The 18708-nt window shown below is 32.3% G+C and overlaps 1 protein-coding gene across 1 annotated transcript; it reads right to left on the minus strand.

The window, feature by feature from the left end:
* Positions 1–4655: 4655 nt before the first annotated feature.
* Positions 4656–6233, minus strand: LOC125197043 (zinc finger protein CONSTANS-LIKE 5-like). Its single transcript, XM_048095737.1, has 2 exons — positions 5464–6233; positions 4656–5255 (listed from the first exon to the last, which is right to left on the minus strand). Exons 1-2 carry the CDS (start codon positions 6142–6144, stop codon positions 4902–4904), a joined length of 1035 nt encoding a protein of 344 aa, XP_047951694.1. The 5' UTR covers positions 6145–6233; the 3' UTR covers positions 4656–4901.
* Positions 6234–18708: the final 12475 nt, after the last annotated feature.

Below are 18708 nucleotides of genomic sequence, written 5' to 3' on the forward strand. Positions count from 1 at the left end.
TCCACATCAAGGTAAGTCGGCAGTCCGCTGAGATGGATCAACTCTTCTGATTCAGACTATGGTTCGAAGCTATCTTATTTTCTAATGTCAATGATTATCTAATTTGATGATGGCGTCAATAATTCAATATCTCATAATCAATCATTCATCAAAAGATCTAAGAAAGTTCAAGGCAAGTAGAAAAAGACTTATAGATTCATCCGACTAGTTTTATACACTCTACTTGTTTATTTATGTTGTGCATTATTAACATCGTTTTTGTTTACTTGTCTATAAATAGTTAAACATTAGTATTCTAGAATTTAAGAGTATATAACTCTATATGTTCTTTTAGTTATTTAGTTCTTACATCATAATCTGAATTTTATTTATTTATTATTCAGGAATAGTGCGTCAGATTTTTTGATGATTTAGTGATACAATATGGCCATGTTTGGTTGCCAGAATTCTGTCTTGAAAAGTAATCTGATTCCTTAAATTTTAAATTTCTGTGTTTGTTTCAGTTTTTAATCAAACTGGGAAAGTAATCAGAATCCGAGAACAAGGAAAGTTAGTACAATTTTCCAGGATTCTAAATCCTAGCTTTTCTTAGTTATTCTTTTTCCCAATTTTAGGATTCTTACATATATAATGCAATATAGTATAGTTTTTTTTGTTTTTTTATTTTTATTATTATTTAGAATGTTGTAAAAATAATTTAAAAATATAAATCATACTACTTAATTTTAGAAATTAAATAACTATGATTAAAATTATCATAAATTATAACTTATTTTATAATAATTCATAATAATAATTAATAATTTATCAAATAATTAAAATATAATTATATAATATAAATCGTATGATAAATAATAATTATTATTTTTATAAATTAATAATTAATCAATAAAGTTATCGTGTAATTTTCATTTATTAAATTTATTCACTTATACATCCTTAAATATTATAATTATAATACTAATTATTATTATTATTATAATAAATGAGTATAATATTTCAAACTATAATTATATGTATTATTTTATATTATAATAGATAATCCATATTTAAACTATCCATTGTAATAGTAAATATAATAATATAATTATTATTATTTGTCATTAATAGTTTATTAAGAATTTTATATTATTATTCTTTTTTATAAATAAAAAATAATAAGTATATTTTTAGTTTGGTGTTTAAATTAAATATATATTTAAAATCTTGATATTTTCCAAATACAAGAAAGTAAAGTTACTAGGAATCATATTCCTGGGATTCATTTTTCCAAGAATCATTTTCCTTGCCAACTTTACTTTTCCGTCAACCAAACATGACCTATAGGAGATAGGACACGAGTTAATCAAATTGGATTTTATCAAGTTAAAATCTTATAACTCCAGCCTTCTAAATTTAATCACTATTAGGGGCAATCTACAATCTTTAAGAGTGAATTGACATTTGGGGACTAAAATACACGCTATATGATAAGATTATATCTTTGATTGCTTTATACAAATAGTAACAACATTTGTACAGGTCGCAACCTACCCTAACTTAAAAAAAAATGTGTTAATAAGATTATTCAACCATGCATGAAAGGCTTATTTAATTTGTTTAAAATTAGAAAGAAAATCTGTAGCACTATTTGTAGCAAAGAATCTAGCGTGTTTGTTGGACTTGGACTGTAATAACAGAGAATGAGATGGAGACAATAAGATGTTAAGTGGGCCCCCTATGGAAAGAAGATGAAGATAGCATGTTGGGCCACTCCGCACGTGAACTTCATGTGGCTCGGGACCATTTTTGTAGTGGATGGATCATGGAGGCCCCTTCACTTAATGTATTTGTTTGTTCCTTCTTGCCTCTCGATTTTCCTTTTCCCTTTTAATTTCTCCAACCATAACGCCTCTATTGAATCATAAACTACAAAGTAGTAATTGTTTTTTTGTGAGAATATTTTTCTTGTGTATTATTATTATTTGGGTATATTTTCAATCTATCTATCAAAAAATAACCTTAGCAGCAAACGACACATGTTTTAATTCAAAATTGATAAAATAAAGAACAAAAGAAATAAACTGAACAAAGTATTAGTAAGAAAGTGAAAATATGAATAAAGTAAGATAAAGAAAAATAAATAAATTGAGAGTGTTTTTTTTTAATTTTTAGTATATGAGATTAATTTTGGTAGATGCTTACAAAATGAATATATTAGGCTATTTTTTATGAACAAAGAGAGTACTATTATTTTGCTATAAGCTATGTAAATATAGTTTTTCAAATGACTTTTTATATATGCTCAGTAATATATTGGTCATATTTAATAAAATAACTCATGAACTAATGATATGTTAAAACATGAATTAAATTCATTGTGTTTGAGAATGTGAATAAAAATTCCCAGTACTTCTCAAACAATTATACTCTGTGTTCCTTTTAAATCGGGGGAAGGATCCATAGACTAGTACTATTATTGACTAAGGCCTAAGGGTCACAAAATTTAAATATAAAGATAACGGTTCATGGTATAAAATTCAAAATAACTTTCCGCTTATAGTCTTTGGGTCGGTCTATCATGTTATGCTACTATAAATTCATATCTAATGAATACCACGCATTTCACCAATTCATAAGTATATACGATACCTTCCAACATGTAACTTGTAAACGAAGTGGGTTTTCATTATGGCTAATAAACGATATCGGCGGTGAAAAAAAGTTGTTAACATAAATATTTAGAAAAACCTATAAATGTTGTTTGGTTAACATAAAACGCATCTTAAAATAAAAATATATAATCATTTCTGTCTTATAAGCATAAAATTCTCAGATAATTCGTAGAGTTCAAAGAAAATAGTATTTAACGGTACTTACTCTGAAAGGGATATTCCCTCCGTCCATGATTTATAGTTTGACTCGATACGGATTTTAAATAAATGTGTTGTACAAGTTTTAAGGAAGTGTAGTTTAGTGAGTCAGGTAAAAAATAGATTAAAGTAAAAGATAAAATAAATTATAAAGATATATGTGTAATAGGAGTAATAAAGTAAGAGTTGGATTGTGATATAGACAAAACTAATTCTTAGTGCCGAATTGTCGAACTAAAAATAGTACTACACATAGCTGATTTTAAGTTCATTTTAGTTCAGTCTTTAGTAAAACAATCAAATAATAAAGTTTGTATAAAATAAAATAAAACGATCTAAAAATGAAGTACTCCACTAGATTATAAAAATGAATAACTAAGATTTGATCTCTAATTCGGTCTTTAAATTAAAAAATGACTCAATCAACTTGTGACATCCAAATAAAATACTAACTCACTTATCTAGTTGGCTTCGAATTAACGGATGGAACAAATACTAGAGAATTATAGTATAACATTAATGGCTACCATTAAGTTGTATTATGCGCACGTAACATTAGAAACCACAAACTCATTTGCTGACATATTTAGGCGGACAACTATCTTATAAAAATCTGAATTCTCGTTTTGTAGCTCAAAAAAGCTAACAGTAGATCGGCCAAACTGATTTCATATACAGCTGCGATGAGATATGTAATTGCTTGCTGCACAGCTATTCTAAATTAACCCAAAATCTGTCACCACGAATAATATCATTCCTAATTATAATATCATTTTTAGCATTGAACATGACCCCTCAGCCAACCAGCATCCAGTTTTAGATCCACTTTCCTACATGCCAATCAATAATATTTGTACTCATCCATATTTATGGTTGGGACCATACTTACCATGACTATCAATATTTAGTAAATAATTTTGTCGATTTCAGTCAATTTCAACACTTCAGAAAATAATAGATTACTCCACTATATTATAGCTTTGATATAGTAAAAATAATTGATGATATTCTAGTTTTGACAATTTTTCAACTATACCAAGACCAAGAAATCTAATGTCTTATGTGTCTATTATTTTATGTAATTAAAGGTATATTCTTAGCAATTTTTCTTGTATTATAAGCCTATCTTTGGCCATACTGGTAGAAAATATCAAACTGAAAGATATATTGTGAGATTGACGTCGAAGGGCATGAAAGAGATAAAGTTTTAATTTTGAGTACATGAATGGAGGCAAAATTGCTACCCGACTAATTTTGTTAGATACATATCGGCTCGTTTTGACGCTAAATCTGCCGGGCCGAGATGGACTATAGAGAAAAACACAGGCTTGTAAGGGAATGTAACTATGATACCAAACATTTAGAAATGTAAAGATATATATCTATATCTAGGCATTACTAGCTTCTCAAACTGACCCTAAAGATTAAGATATGAAGGCATGTAGGGTGTTTGGATATTTAACTATGATACAATTGATTTTTAAAAAAAAATTGACATAATCAGCTGTATTAGAAAGTTATTGGATAACCAAAAATGGACTAAACTCGTGATTGTTGCGATAATCTGCTCTAAAAATATTCAATTCTTGAAATTAAATAAAGAAAGGCTACATGATTTATTATTATTACTAGTATTTCTGATGGAAGCTTGCCAAATACATACGCCGAAATAGAGTTATTAGGACTAGGCAGCATTGATACGTTAAAGGCTAGGGATGGAATTTTAATTCATAAAAATTTTGTTAAGCAAAATTCAATATTCTTACTTCCATTATCAGTCCAACAAAAAAATAAAGAATATAGTAAAAGAAAGAGAAATTGACATAGTAACTTACCGGAAAGCCCTTCGACAAAAAGTAGTAGAGCTTTTCGGATTTACAATCATACAATTCCGATTTGCTTAAAATTTTATAGAAAGTTGAAATAAGATTAAAAGCAAGTAGAGTTTACTAATAGTATCGCCCTTTCACAAAGAAATCTAATTATGCCGAAAATTAGAAGAGATACAGCAGTAGTTATAGTATAGTATATATAATTCAATCTTTCCCGTCAGAACGAGGGGACTATGCCGAATCTCGCATCGGCGATGAAATTAGCTGCGCCGGCGCCAAATATTCGGTCGATATCGGATTCCGAGTCGGTTCTCTTTGCGAACCGGCCTTTGATCCTCGGCCTGGTCTCTGCGTACGCCTTTCTAGAAGCGTAGCGAATTGTCTTCTCGAACTTTCGGTTCTTTCTCTTCTCCTTGTACCTTAACACCCTTGCTTCCCGGTCCATCTGGGAACTCTGGTTCCCAGTCAGATCAGGGGTCGAAACACTAATGTTTCGACCGAAAGGGTACGATATTTCTGATAGAGAGCTCCCGTCCGGCACCACTCCCACGTCCATTGACGAGGATGAGACCTGATCATCATAAGTATATTTGTTAGATGAAGTAATTAATAATAGCATTAGTGAATTTAATTAGTATTGGTTTCCGTTTCTTGTTAATTGATGCATTTTAATAATATAAGAAGGAATGTTACTTTTTGAAGAAAATAGAAATGAGTCGATTACTTTTAAATTTCCTAAAATAGAAAAACGACTCAATTAACAAAGAGAGAGTAATTACACTGTGGCTGAGGGATGGAGTTGTGAAGATGGTGTTGTTGTTGTAGGAGTTGATATTGGACCTAGTGAAATCGATCTCGAACCGGTTTTCCGGTAGGGGCGGTTTGACCGGGGTTTGGACCGGGACGACGCTGTCGCTGTAAGGCTGCGAGGAAATCTGGTAGCTGTCGAAGTCGATGAACTGGTCGGAATCCTGGAAGAACAATTCCATGGCTTTCAAATCAGGCGGCGCGTCTTTAGGGGCGGCGATGGGGCTCGTTGGGATCCATGAGTAGCCGCCGTCGGCGAATAAGCTCGCGTCGGCGTCGGCTGCGGCGGCGGACTTTATGGCGGCGGACTCGGCCGTGTCGTAGAAGGGCACGACGGGGACGCGGTCGTGGCGGCTGGCGAGGGGGTTGGCGGAGTGGATGTCGCGGTCGCACGTGACGCAGAGGGCGGCCGCGTCGGCCTTGCACGTGACGACCGCGGGCGCCTGCTCGCACACCTCGCACATCCACACGCGCTCGTGCTTCATATTTGCGGCATTGTGCACCTTGGAGTCGCAGGGGATGCACATGAAAGCGGACTCCACGCGGCAGAAGAGAAGCGCTGCGGCCGACTTGCAGTAGCCGCAGGGCTTCGCTGCCGCGGGGAAGAGCTTCGGGCGGGGGAGGCCGCCGCCGCCGTCGTGTGTCATCCCCATATTGAGTCAAAGAAAAAAAAGGAATACTAATTCGTTTGGCTTCTAACCAATAGTTTTGGTGACGAGGCTGAAGTCGTGGTTTGAAGGGCAATCAGGAGAGGTCGCGCATCTTTATCTAATTTTACAAGAGTGGAAATCTGGATGCGGACGAGTGAGGGAGGGACACGTGGAGGGGGTTTGAGCCACAAAATAGGGGGCAAGTGATATTTTGTGTTAAGTAGTTGTCATATGTCTGTGCCGACGTGGGGGCCCACAGTTTCCGCGACGGAATGCGACTTCCACTGTTTGTTCATGAAATTAAGGTGAAGAAGGGTAATGTAATGGGACGAGGCAACTGGTTCGAGTTGTAAAGATTGAGTTCATCACGAGTTTACTGCGTCCACAAAATGAACTTTGCTTTCCCTTTACCTCTTCATATGACATATCCCCCTCATATGCTAATAAAATGATATACTCCCTCCATTTCCTAATAACATTAATAAAAAGATGAATAAATTAAAAGAGATTGACATAAAAATAGTGAAAAAAAATGTTAGTCGATCGTGGAATTCATTTCCTATAATAGAAAGTTTCTTTGGTAATGAATAAAAAAGAAAAGAATTTTTATTTTAGGAAATAAAGAAAGTATTAGGAGTACTTTCTTTGTCAACAAAATAATACTCCCACCGTCCCCTAATATGTCCCACTTTGATTCGATGCAGATTTTAAGAAATGTAACAGAAGTGAGTTGGAATACTTTTTTTTAAAATAGTTATTGATAAAGTGAGTCTTATATACTCCCTCCGTTCCGCTTTAGCAATTCCATTGACTTTTCTGCCCTTTTTTGTAAAAATGATAAAAAATAATTAAAGAGGAGAAATGGTAAATTAAGAGAGAGAATAATATAGAGAAGAGTCTTATCTACATTATTGTCTCTCTTACTTTACCATTTCTCCACTTTAACTATTTTTTATCATTTTTACAAAAAAGAGGGCAGAAAAGTCAATGGGACTGCTAAAGCGGAATGGAAGGAGTATTAGTTTTAGTATAATAAATGTGAGATGAATTGAATTAGTGGAATGTATGATTCATTATAAAAAATAGTAGTAGTAAAAGTGAAGTGGGATGATTAATAAGGGGAAAAAATGGAAGGAGGGAATATTTATATTTAATATGAGTCACATTTATTTCATTTTATTTTTGCTTAATAAACTTCACACACAAATGAAAAGCTAACTAACCATGGAAATAAGTCAAATCAAATCCTAATGGCTATAACTAACATTATTATTATTATTATTATTATTATTATTATTATTATTATTATTATTATTGTCGTTGGCCAATAATTTTTCAAACACGTATGATAACATAATCCACTTTTATGTGTTGAATTATTGGAGGCGTATCCGTTATCAGAAATACCTTTCGACACGTACGTACGCTTGCTTAGATAAAGAAAATATAAAGCCGACATTTAATTAGTTTAAATAATCATGTATTCATTGGTTATAAAATAATTTGTTCAGTAAACCTAAAATAGCCACCAAACCGCATAGGATTGGAGCACGCGTTTGTCAAATCTATTATTTTATACACCTTCCGATCCATAGTAATTAGTTCTTTTAGACACACGATTTAAAAAAAAAATGTGTTAAATGAGATAAATAAAGAAAAAAATAAAATAGGTAATGAAAAATATAGAAAGATGAAGATAGAATAAAGTAAGAGAGAGTAAAGTAAATGAGAAGAAATGTGATAACTTTTACTAAAAAGGATATGACTCCACTGCTGAAACATATCAAAATGACAAAATAACTTCACTATTATTGAATAGAGGGAGTATAATGTTTTTTGTTTTATTTTAGTTAAATGATAATTGGACTCATTGTTCTATACTTTAATTTAGATTTATTATATCCTTAAGTGGAAGCTTAATAGGAACAACCTTTTCGAGATAATCAGTTATTACCATTATTATTATCAATATATTACCATTAATATAACTTTGTCTCCATTCGTTGCCCGATCTCCCTTCTTAGAGTACGAGCAACATCTTCATGCTTTGGATCTCCTCGTGTCTTGCTTCATCTTTCTTTGTAAGGCTTCGGATGAGTTTGACTATAGCATCTTGCAATCTGATGGTCATAGCTCTCATCCGAGGCCGATTCAAGTCCTTCAATGTGTCCAACATATGATGTGTTCCACATGTATTCAAATCAAATATTTATCGACTTATTTTCTCCGTCCCTAGTAAGATTTCACTTTCTTTTCAGCACATGTTTTAAGAAATGTAAGAAATGTAAAGGAAAATGAATTAAAAAAGTTCGTGGAATATGAGTCTCACTTTTATATACTTAGTTTTATACTCCCTCTGTCCTTATTTGGCACCATTTGTCCTAGTACGGGTTTTAAGAAATACTATAAGCTTGAAAAAGTTAGTGGCGTGTGGTTCCTACTTTCATATATTAGTTTTAAAATAAAATGTGAGTGGGAATGAGTCAGTGGAATGTGGGGTCTACTACCAAAAATGATAAAAGTGAAATGTGACAAATTTTTAGAGACGGACGGAAAATGAAATAAGTGACAAATTTTCAAGGACGGAGGGAGTAATAAAATATACTCCCTCTATTCCAAGGTATTTGAGTCATTTCCTTTTTCTTTTTTAAAAAGTCTATCTTTTCTCATACTTTACTCTCTTATTTTATTTTTCTCTCTTACTTTATCCTCTCCACTTTAACATACACTTCATCAATTTCTTAAATCTTGTACCCTAAAGAAATGCTTCAACTACCTTGAGACGAAGAGAGTATATTCGTGTAATGAGTTAATGAGATGTGAGATCTACTAATATACACAACAAAAAGTGAAAATAGAATCTTAACGGGTGACTGACCAAAATAGCAAAAGTGAACAAAGACTAATGATGTAGTAGTTCTTATAATTGGAGTTATATCCTTAGATTAAAGAATTTGAAAGTCGATCACAATCGATAAACAGAATTAAAAATTAGCAATCATATGTAGATTCTATTGGAACAAGTTAGATGTAAAGAGAATGGATGTCATTATTGCAATTAGTAAATTAAGATAAATTAATACAAACATGGCTATCCAACTACTAATATATTAGAGCAGTCAGAATTAAAAAAAAAATCCATTGGCTAGAGGATGCTGATTGAAGTTTTCAAATGAAACAATTTATTCATTAATTACTTTTTTTTAAGTATACGGAGCGTTATATTACCCATTGATACATGTCTGTGTGACAGATGGATTAACATAAAATCCATTGGCTAGAGGATGCTGATTGAAGTTTTCAAATGAAACAATTTATTCATTAATTACTTTTTTTAAGTATACGGAGCGTTATATTACCCATTACATGTCTGTGTGACAGATGGATTAACATGAGCTAGATGTGAGACCTACATTTTACTAATTTTTTTCATTCACTTTTTTTCACATTTCTTAAAATTTGTGCCGAGTCCAACTTGGCACGATATTTTGGGAACAGGTGGAGTATAATTTATACCATTATGTGATCAATATAATAATGTCAACTAGTACTCCTCGCTCCATCTCAATAAATATGAAACATTTAGTTTTCGGCACAAAATTTTATTCAATGTTATTTTATGAGTTAATAAAAATAAGAAAAGTAAGAAAGAAAAAATAATAGAGAGGATGTTGTTATAATTTTAGAAAATGTTTTATTTTAAATGAGACGGATAAACATGGAGGCTTCATTTATTTTCGACTTCCTCTTTCTATTTTGTCGTTTGCTCTGGCGCTGCGCTGTGTTCAGTATCATTCTAAAGAATTAGAATATTTGGTCAATTATGAAACCACAGTTGCCCATATCTTAGTGTTCTTCTCTGATTTTCAATTCACCACTCCACATTAATTGATTGTGTTGTAAACCCAATATGTTGGGTAACTTATTAGATTGGTACCCACTTATTAATTAGATCGAGATGTATTAACTTTTAAGTTTTAAGTCATTAACACTTCGTAACTATTTACTCAAACTTCAATAATTATGTTATGAATTGAAAGAGTATATTCTTGCATGTTGCACCCTCTTTTAATCAAATAGTATACCCATGCAATTGGAATCAAATATAACCAGAGAATAAGCAAAGTGAATTACGAGAATACCCTTCTCTTTGAGGTGGATTCATCGCTTGGCAAAAACTGGATAGGGGCAGATATATGGAATCCGTGTACCACTAAAATGAGCGTTGACTCCCTTCCCACTCACATAGGGAAATGCATTATTGGGTGAGGACATTTTGGGTACAGTAGGAGTAAACTAGTGGGTCCCGCACTGCTCTATTATATACGGCACAACAGATATGTGTTCACGTGCCTTTGGTAACATAGATAATGAAATTTCTGATTTTTTCTCTGTGGGTCCACTCTTCCCCATTATATCTACGAAAATACCCCATATAGTAAAAAATTGAATAGATGACGGTATAATCCTCTATTCGTCCCCAAAATATTATCTACCTTTGATTCGCACTGATTTTAAAAATATATAAAAAGAATAAGCGAAAAAAGTGAGTGAAATGTGAGTTCTATATTTATATATACGACCTTTGTATTTGAAAAATAGAAACATTTGAAATGACATGAGTTTTAATGCACAATTGATGAAGTAAGAGAATGAAGGAGAAAAATGGGTAAAGCAAGAGAGAGAAGAGAAAAAGTAATTAAAGTAGTGTTAGTGAATTGTGAGGTTCACTTTCTAAAATAGAAAGTTTAGAATGTTTCTGTTTTTAAGGAATGAAGAGAGTATTAGTCTTTCAATAAAATGCTAGTGTAATAAGTTAGTAGACAACGGGTCCATTTACTAAAAAAATAAAAAAAAATAAAGTGGACAATATTTCGCGGACGAACCGAAATGACAAAAATGGACAACATTTTACCGTCACACTTTCACCTTTTTTTCAACATAAAGATATCTGTTTTTATTGGCTTCCACACTAAGCTCAACGAGATGGATCCTGATTTCGTTTTGTTTTCTCTTTGTTTTTATAGTTTGAGGGAACATCTTTTTAGATCCACGAACTTTGCCAAAGTATCATTTTAGGTCCGTAAACTTTGAAAATATCTTTTTAAGTCCGTCAACTACAAGTTAATATCATTTGAGGTATTTTGAACATTTTCCGGACGAAAATGCCCTTAAGGCCTTCAAAGGGCAATTTAGACAATTCTTTCTCCACTCATCTTGCATCAAAGACCTAGATTCCAACAATTTTTTTTACTACTATTTAATTAAATTACCATTCAAAATGAATTTAAATATAATTAAAATTTGCCGTAAAAAAATACTCCCTCCGTCCCATGTTATTTGTACTCTTCTATTTCGGTTCGTCACAAACTACTTACACTATTTATAGTTTAAGTTAGAATTAATGTATTAATATGTTAGATTAAGTTAAGAGCTCCTTTATTAAATGATCTCTCATTACACTTAAAACTCTAATTTAATTACACTAAAAAATCAATTCCAAATTTACAGCCTAAAATGAAAAGTGCGAGTAACATGGGACAAAAGGAGTATGTGTTAATTTTTCAATTATTGGATGACCAATTATTTAGGGATAGTGTATTGGGACTTGATACTTTATTTTATTTTTTCAATCTAAACTTGATTTTATTTAGGGATAGTGAAGTGGGACTTGATACTTTATTTTATTTATTTGAATGGTAATTGAATTAAATAGTAGTATGTGTTAATTTTTCAATCATTTCAAGAACTTACTATTGGTGATTTGCGAATTGTGTTTAGTTTATTTGTTATGAAATTAGATAGCTATTAATTTGGATTGTCCTTGAAGGCCTTAAGGGCATTTTCATCCGAAAAAAGTTCAAAATATCTCAAATGATATTACCTTTTAGTTTACGGACTTAAAATGATATTTTTAAAGTTTACGGACTTAAAATGATATATTAAAAAAGTTCATAGACGTAAAAAGACGTTCCCTCTTATAGTTTTTATATACATACTGTATAAATTATGTAGGATTCATACAATTTGCTAGTTGTGTTTAGAGGGGTTTTGCCCTCAAGGTAATATTGGACTTCAAGTTTGAACCCAACAAACCAAATCTCCGTTTTTAATTTTATTTTGTTTAGATTTAGTTATTTTCTTCATTTTTTTTTCAATTGTCGTTCTCTTTCAAATTTTTGTTTTTTAATAATAAAAACAAGATTTTTTTTTAAAAAAATGATGAGACGAATGAATAATATAAGGAAAAGAATAGAAGATTGTTGATGCTTATTCTAAGCAAGGTAGAGTTAAGAGCAGTGTTTTAAAATCCGGACCGGATAGGCCGGTCGAACCAGTTCGGCCGCGAACTGGCACCATGTCCGGTCCGGTTACACCATTTAAACCGCTCACACATTGGACCGTTTTAAACCGTTCAGGCCGCCCGATCAGACCGGAAATCGGTAACCGGTTAAACCGGTTTAAAATTTAAACTTTCATTTTAATGCGCAATTTATTTATGCATAATTATACTCTGATCGAGCTCCTCTTTTATAACATTTCCAAGCTATGAATCAGTCTTTACTCTTCGATGTGAGACACATAATATTCCTATATCTATTACGGAGTATAATTTTTCTCTTAATTAGATGTGCTTTTTACTCTCTATTCTTTTTTTAATTAAAACCTGCCATATGATGAGTTTCAAAAGCTCTCTACCGAACATAGGCCGACACTGAATAAGGAAGCCCTTCGTCGAGGCACGAGGATGAGGAAACCATCATGGAAGTTAAGGGAGGCTGTATGAGAATATGCCTAAGTTGGTCCGAGAGTCACCATTCAAACGAAGAGTCACCAATCAAAAACGAAGAATCCCTTTCTTTTAAGCAATGCATCTTTTCCAAATATGTAGAATTGTTGGCCCAAATACGGAAAACCAAGCCCAATAGATTGTTTCCAATGTATCTCGTGAATTTAATCCGAATAATAAAAATCAACCTAATACTCGAAATTGTGGACACTAACTTTAAGAGTTCTTGAATTTTTCTTCACTTCATTTTTGACCTGATGGTGCAATTGGATTATCTACCATGTTTTCAAGTTAACACTTAGTGTAGGTTTATTAAATTTAGAGGCCCACAATTTTGTACTTCCAAATGCATCTAAACATTGATTACAGTACTAATTTAGGGAATTAATTAATCATAATTGAAATGAATGCACAACCGAATTCACTCAAACTTGGGGCTGGGGAAAAATACCGAAAAAATGATATATCGCTCGCATCGTATTAAAAAATATCAAAAAATTATCGAATTTTTGGTAAATCGTAATTTTCGATACGATACGGTATTGTATCGTAAGTTTCCGATACGATAACGATATTAATTTCCTTATATCGCGATATATCGTTTTATATCGAATATATCGAAACATATTGAAATTCAATACATATTGAAGTTTAAAATTATAAATATATATAAATCCATTTAATTCATTCATATATTTAGAAAATATATATATGAAACCCTAATAAGTATAATATTTATTATATTGTGTAGAAGTTTTATTAATTTTTGTGTTATTTTTCAGTTTTGAAATTATATTTTTCGATATATAGGTATTTGATACGATAACGAATTAACGATATTTCGATATATCGAAATATCGATACGATAACAATATTGATATTATCTATATCGAAAGTTCGATATATCGAAACTTTCGATACGATCGATATTTTCAATACGAAACACGATACAACATTTTCGATACGATATATCGTATCGACCCATCCCTACTCAAACTTCCAGAGAAGATAACAAAGCAAATGATGCTCACCAGTTCCATTATTGAATATAATTACTGGCCTGTTGTGTATGACTTGATTTTTCACATTATAGTTACACTATCTTACTCTCATTCAAAATACTAACTTAATTCAATTCTTTAATAAGATACTAGTCTTTTATTTTTTTCTTATGCATATACACAACATCCAACCTAAAAATATTTCTAAGATGATGAAATATAATTCAGTTGGTGCAACATCCAATCTAAAAATATTTCTAAGATTGATGAAATGTAACTCAGTTGATAAGATGTTCCACTCTAACTAGTCACCGTAAGGATAGATGAAAAGCAATTATTAATTTTTTTAAAAAAAGTAAAAAAAAAAACATTTTTTTTTAATCCATTAGTAACCCCAACCTAAACTTGTCAAGTAGGCCCAAGAGCGGCAAGATATAAACTAAATGAGTTTGGATTGGGCTCCTCGGTTGAAGCGAGTTCAATTTTGGGCTTTTTAAGCCTAGGTTCACCTCGCGCGCAAACCATGAATCTGCCATATATAAAATCCACTACTATTACTCTTATATGTTAATTGTTTCTACCATAGTTTTAACTTTATTTAAATTATTTCTACCATTTATATTTTCTCCACATTTCCCACTAATTTAATTTAATTTCCTCAAAAGTAATTGCAGTGAGCGCATATTTATTTAATAAATATTGATTATAGAGTTTAAATCATACGAGTAATAAAAAATATCTGTTAATAACTTGAAAATTTTCAATATTTTTAATTTATAATTATTTATAAAAAATATAAATATTTTTTAAAAATGCATAAAAAAATATTAATTTTATAAAAAGCGCATCTCAGCCGTCTTAGTTACATAAATGGCCTAGAGCTTGGAGCTTGGGCTATGCCCAGATTTATTAGAAGAGCCTAATCAGCCAAGCCCGACTTGAATTAGGTTGGGTCGGATCTGCCTATTCAAAAACTCTCATAGTTCAATCAATTAAAATATTTTTAATCGTATGAAAAATTTCTACGTGTTCATATATTAAAAAATACAATCAATTGTACATCCGCCGTAAACGAAATACTCCCTCCCTTGTAATTTTTCATCGTTTCACCTGATACGTATTTTAAGAAATGTAATAAATAATGGATTGAAAAATTTAACAGCATGTGAGTTCTACTTTTTTTTTACTCCCCTTTTCCAATGTAGTTGGCAGGCCACGGGATTTAAAAAATTGATTTTTAATGGTCAAAGTGGAAAGAGGAAAATAAGAGAAAGAATAAAGTAAAAGAAATTAAAAGAGAATAAAGTAAGAAAAAGAATGAAGTTATTACCAAAAGGAAATGACTCCACAACCTTGGACAAACTAGAAAGGAATATGACTCAACAACCTTAGGACGGAGGGGATGTTTCGAGCAAGTTTCGCTCGAATAGAATCTTGCTTGTATACGTAAAACTCTATAATCCACTTTTAACCCGATTCAGTATTATTCGAGCAGTCTCGCACGAATAGAATCACTATTATTATTACATTGTGTTTGCTTGTGCATTTATAAGATGTTTTACAAACATTTAAATGCATAAGAAGTAAACAAAGTCTAAGTCTTTTGCTTAGTAGACCGGTTGTGGGCGTCGTCCACTTTAAGGTAACACGGTCAGATCTATGCAATGCTTTGCAAAAGAAAAAGAAGAATTTCACAACCTAGATAGGCTTTGGCTACCTATCGTGAAAGGTTGCAATGTCAGTCCGCATATTTCTAAGCCTTACTGAAATAATTTGACATTGGTGTGGTATAGCACTGAACGGATCTAACAGCAAGACGTGTCTTTATGCTATCTACTGAAAGACTAGGTCTTGATAAAATATTATTTCTTAATCTACATATGTTAGCATTGAGCATACGGTATTGATTATGCACTACTTTGACTTATCAAATGGTGCGGGTTTTTCGCAACCCAATAATCCTGATATATTGGGTAGTGGTGATTAATATCTAGCGGTGCTAGGATTGCTATTATGTTGAAACGTGCACGAGGTGAGTCTCGTTTGATAATGTCCTCAAGAGGAGCTCGAACAAGGTTTTATTATTCGGAAAACTGGCCAGTTGGAGTTTTATTACTCTATGAATAATAAATAAATGATTCTTGCTAAGTCCACTCTTGGAATTAATAAGATATTAATTAATTAAGTCCATAGCAGACATTAATTAATTAATGGACATTTATATCTTAAGCGCGGGAAATAAATAATAAAAGTGGAAACCCGGATTACTTGTAATTTCGGATTTGGATGGGGAGAGTTCAATATTACTTCTGTAGTGGCTGCTCGTAATATTCCAATATAAGCTTGTATTAAATTGTGGGTTCAATTTAATTAGTAAAAAGCTAATTGGGCGAGCCCATATCCAAAACCTTCCATAGATCCCTGTCTGGGCCCAAAAGGAACTTAATATAAATAGGAGAATAAAGGAGACAGAAATAACACAATTTTTCATTATTGTATTTTTCGAAAATTTCAGCTCCCCAGCTGTAGGAATTTTCGAATTCCACTCCTATTCTCAAAAGGATTTCTTCTGTCTTCTTTATTTAAGTCCTAGTATTCTAGTAAGATCAGCCCACACTGATATTGGAGTACAGTTCGGGAACCAGAGAGAAGATCCGTGGTCTAGTATTGAAGATCATCTCGTGGAGAAGGCGCAAGCAATCGTCGATTCTTTGGAGAATCAAATCGGTAACCTTAAACCGTAGTATTCATGTTTAGGATTTACTTTCTATGAGCATGAATTATTTGCGTTCTAGCATGCAATTATATGTTAAACATGTGAATTGATTAATCGCATAATCGGTCAAATAGATCCTTGTCTGATTTATTTGTTTTGTACAAGTCTTCCGCTGTGCAAGGGGCACCAAACCCCATCAATTGGTATCAGAGCCAATTTTTGGCTCTGATTATGTGGATTAATTTCATGTTATGTGAATTGCTTGAATGCATGAGTTCTTCGTTTATGTGTTTTATTTACTGTTGAACGAAGAAGCCCAAGGTTCCATGAATGTTGGAGACGTGACTTTTGGAATCTAATTCCTAATATTAGTAATCATAACATAATTATTATGTGGTAATGATTATCTTGACTCCAATGGTTTTGAATAAGTGCATGAACGAATTTTTTTTTCGTGAATTGTGAGTCAATTCGATCGTCGGTTCGCCTCTCTTGGGCTGAGCGGACGGATGCAGCAGCTTCCACAGCGGCAGCCCAGTACCGGAGTTGATAACGTAGCAGCGCACGGGCTGTCAGAGGCAGCGGCATGGCAGTGGGTGAAACGTTGCAGCGGCGCTGGCGGCTGTAGAGTCGACGATGTCGCAGCAGCAGCGAGCAGCGCCGGTGAGCAACGATTCCAACACTGCAGCAGCGGCCGTGCTCTAAGGCGGTCAGCAACAGCTGCAGTCGACTGCAGCAGCGATCAGCCGTGATCAGCGACGGTGATCGCCCCACAACAGCCGCTGCGAAGCTGGCATCGCAGCAGCGACGACGACGCTGCGGTGAAGTGGGAGTCCGACGGAGAGCTAGATTAGGGTTTACCCTATGCGCGACGCTCGCGCGGGTTTACCCGCGCGACGTCGCATCGCTTCGTCCAGTGACTTCGCTTTCCAAAATTGATTTAGGGTTTCCTAATCTTTGGATTCAATTTTGGAAATATTTCAAGATTAATTTGGAAATAAGATTTGAATATATCTTTTGTAGATTTTATATATTATATAAGATTTGATTTTGTATTAAATCATGGATTAATTATAGATTTTATCCTTATTTTATGGACTTGTAGGGATTTAAATCCTAGATGAATCCTAGTTAAATTTGGATAATGAGAATCTAATATTTATCTATATCCTATGGATTAATGTGGATTTATCCCTTGATAAATCCTAGTTGGATTTAGATAATGATAATATTATTTTATTCTTATCCTATGAGTTTATATGAATTTATTCATAGATAAATTCTAGATGGATTTGGATAGTGATAATATAATATTTTATTCTTATCTTATAGATTTATATGGATTTGTTCCTAGATAAATCTTGGATAGATTTGAATAACTATAATATAATATTATTTAATTCTATGGATTTATATGGATTTACTCCAAGTTAAATCCTAGATGGATTAGGATTAATATTAATATTAATTTATTTTATCCTATGGATTTGAATAGATTTAATTCTATTAAGACAAATCTTAGATGGATCAAAATAAGTATTAATCCAAGTTATCCTTATCATTTGGATGTATGTCCTAGATAGATTAGGATGTTAATGATATATAAGAAAATCCTTAATTAATTGGATTTAGATAAATTTATTTATCTAAGAAATCCTAAGTATTGTTTGATATATTCTGGATGTCTATTCTAAATAGAATTAAGATTTGTATAAATCTTGGTTGATTGGATTTTATTTGTCTTAAGGATTATGATGGAAGTGTTTCTATCTAGTAATATCCTAGTACGATTTAAATAATGATAATCCTAGATCAACGTTATCTTGAATTGTAGGATTTGATTTTATCGAAATAAAATCTAGAATAATCCTAAATGGATTTAGATAGTTAACTCTATCTTGATAAATCCTAAATAAATTTGGATAAACATTATCCATGATAAAACTTAATTATTTAATTGATTCCCCCTTGACTAGATTAAATAATTTTCGATGATTATCATGTGTGTTTAAATGCCATGCATTAAATGGGTTTATCTGTTTATTTGGTGTTTATCTATT

This window comes from Salvia hispanica, chromosome 6 (genome assembly GCF_023119035.1).
Source record: "Salvia hispanica cultivar TCC Black 2014 chromosome 6, UniMelb_Shisp_WGS_1.0, whole genome shotgun sequence".
In the NCBI taxonomy this organism is placed as follows: domain Eukaryota; kingdom Viridiplantae; phylum Streptophyta; class Magnoliopsida; order Lamiales; family Lamiaceae; genus Salvia; species Salvia hispanica.

Bases quoted from the DNA above. Each gene is read 5' to 3' on its own strand.
- LOC125197043 (XM_048095737.1), bottom strand. From the start codon at position 6,144: ATGGGGATGACACACGACGGCGGCGGCGGCCTCCCCCGCCCGAAGCTC. The intron at 5,256-5,463 runs GTAATTACTCTC...TATGATGATCAG, and splicing joins CTCCATCCCTCAGCCACAGT to GTCTCATCCTCGTCAATGGA.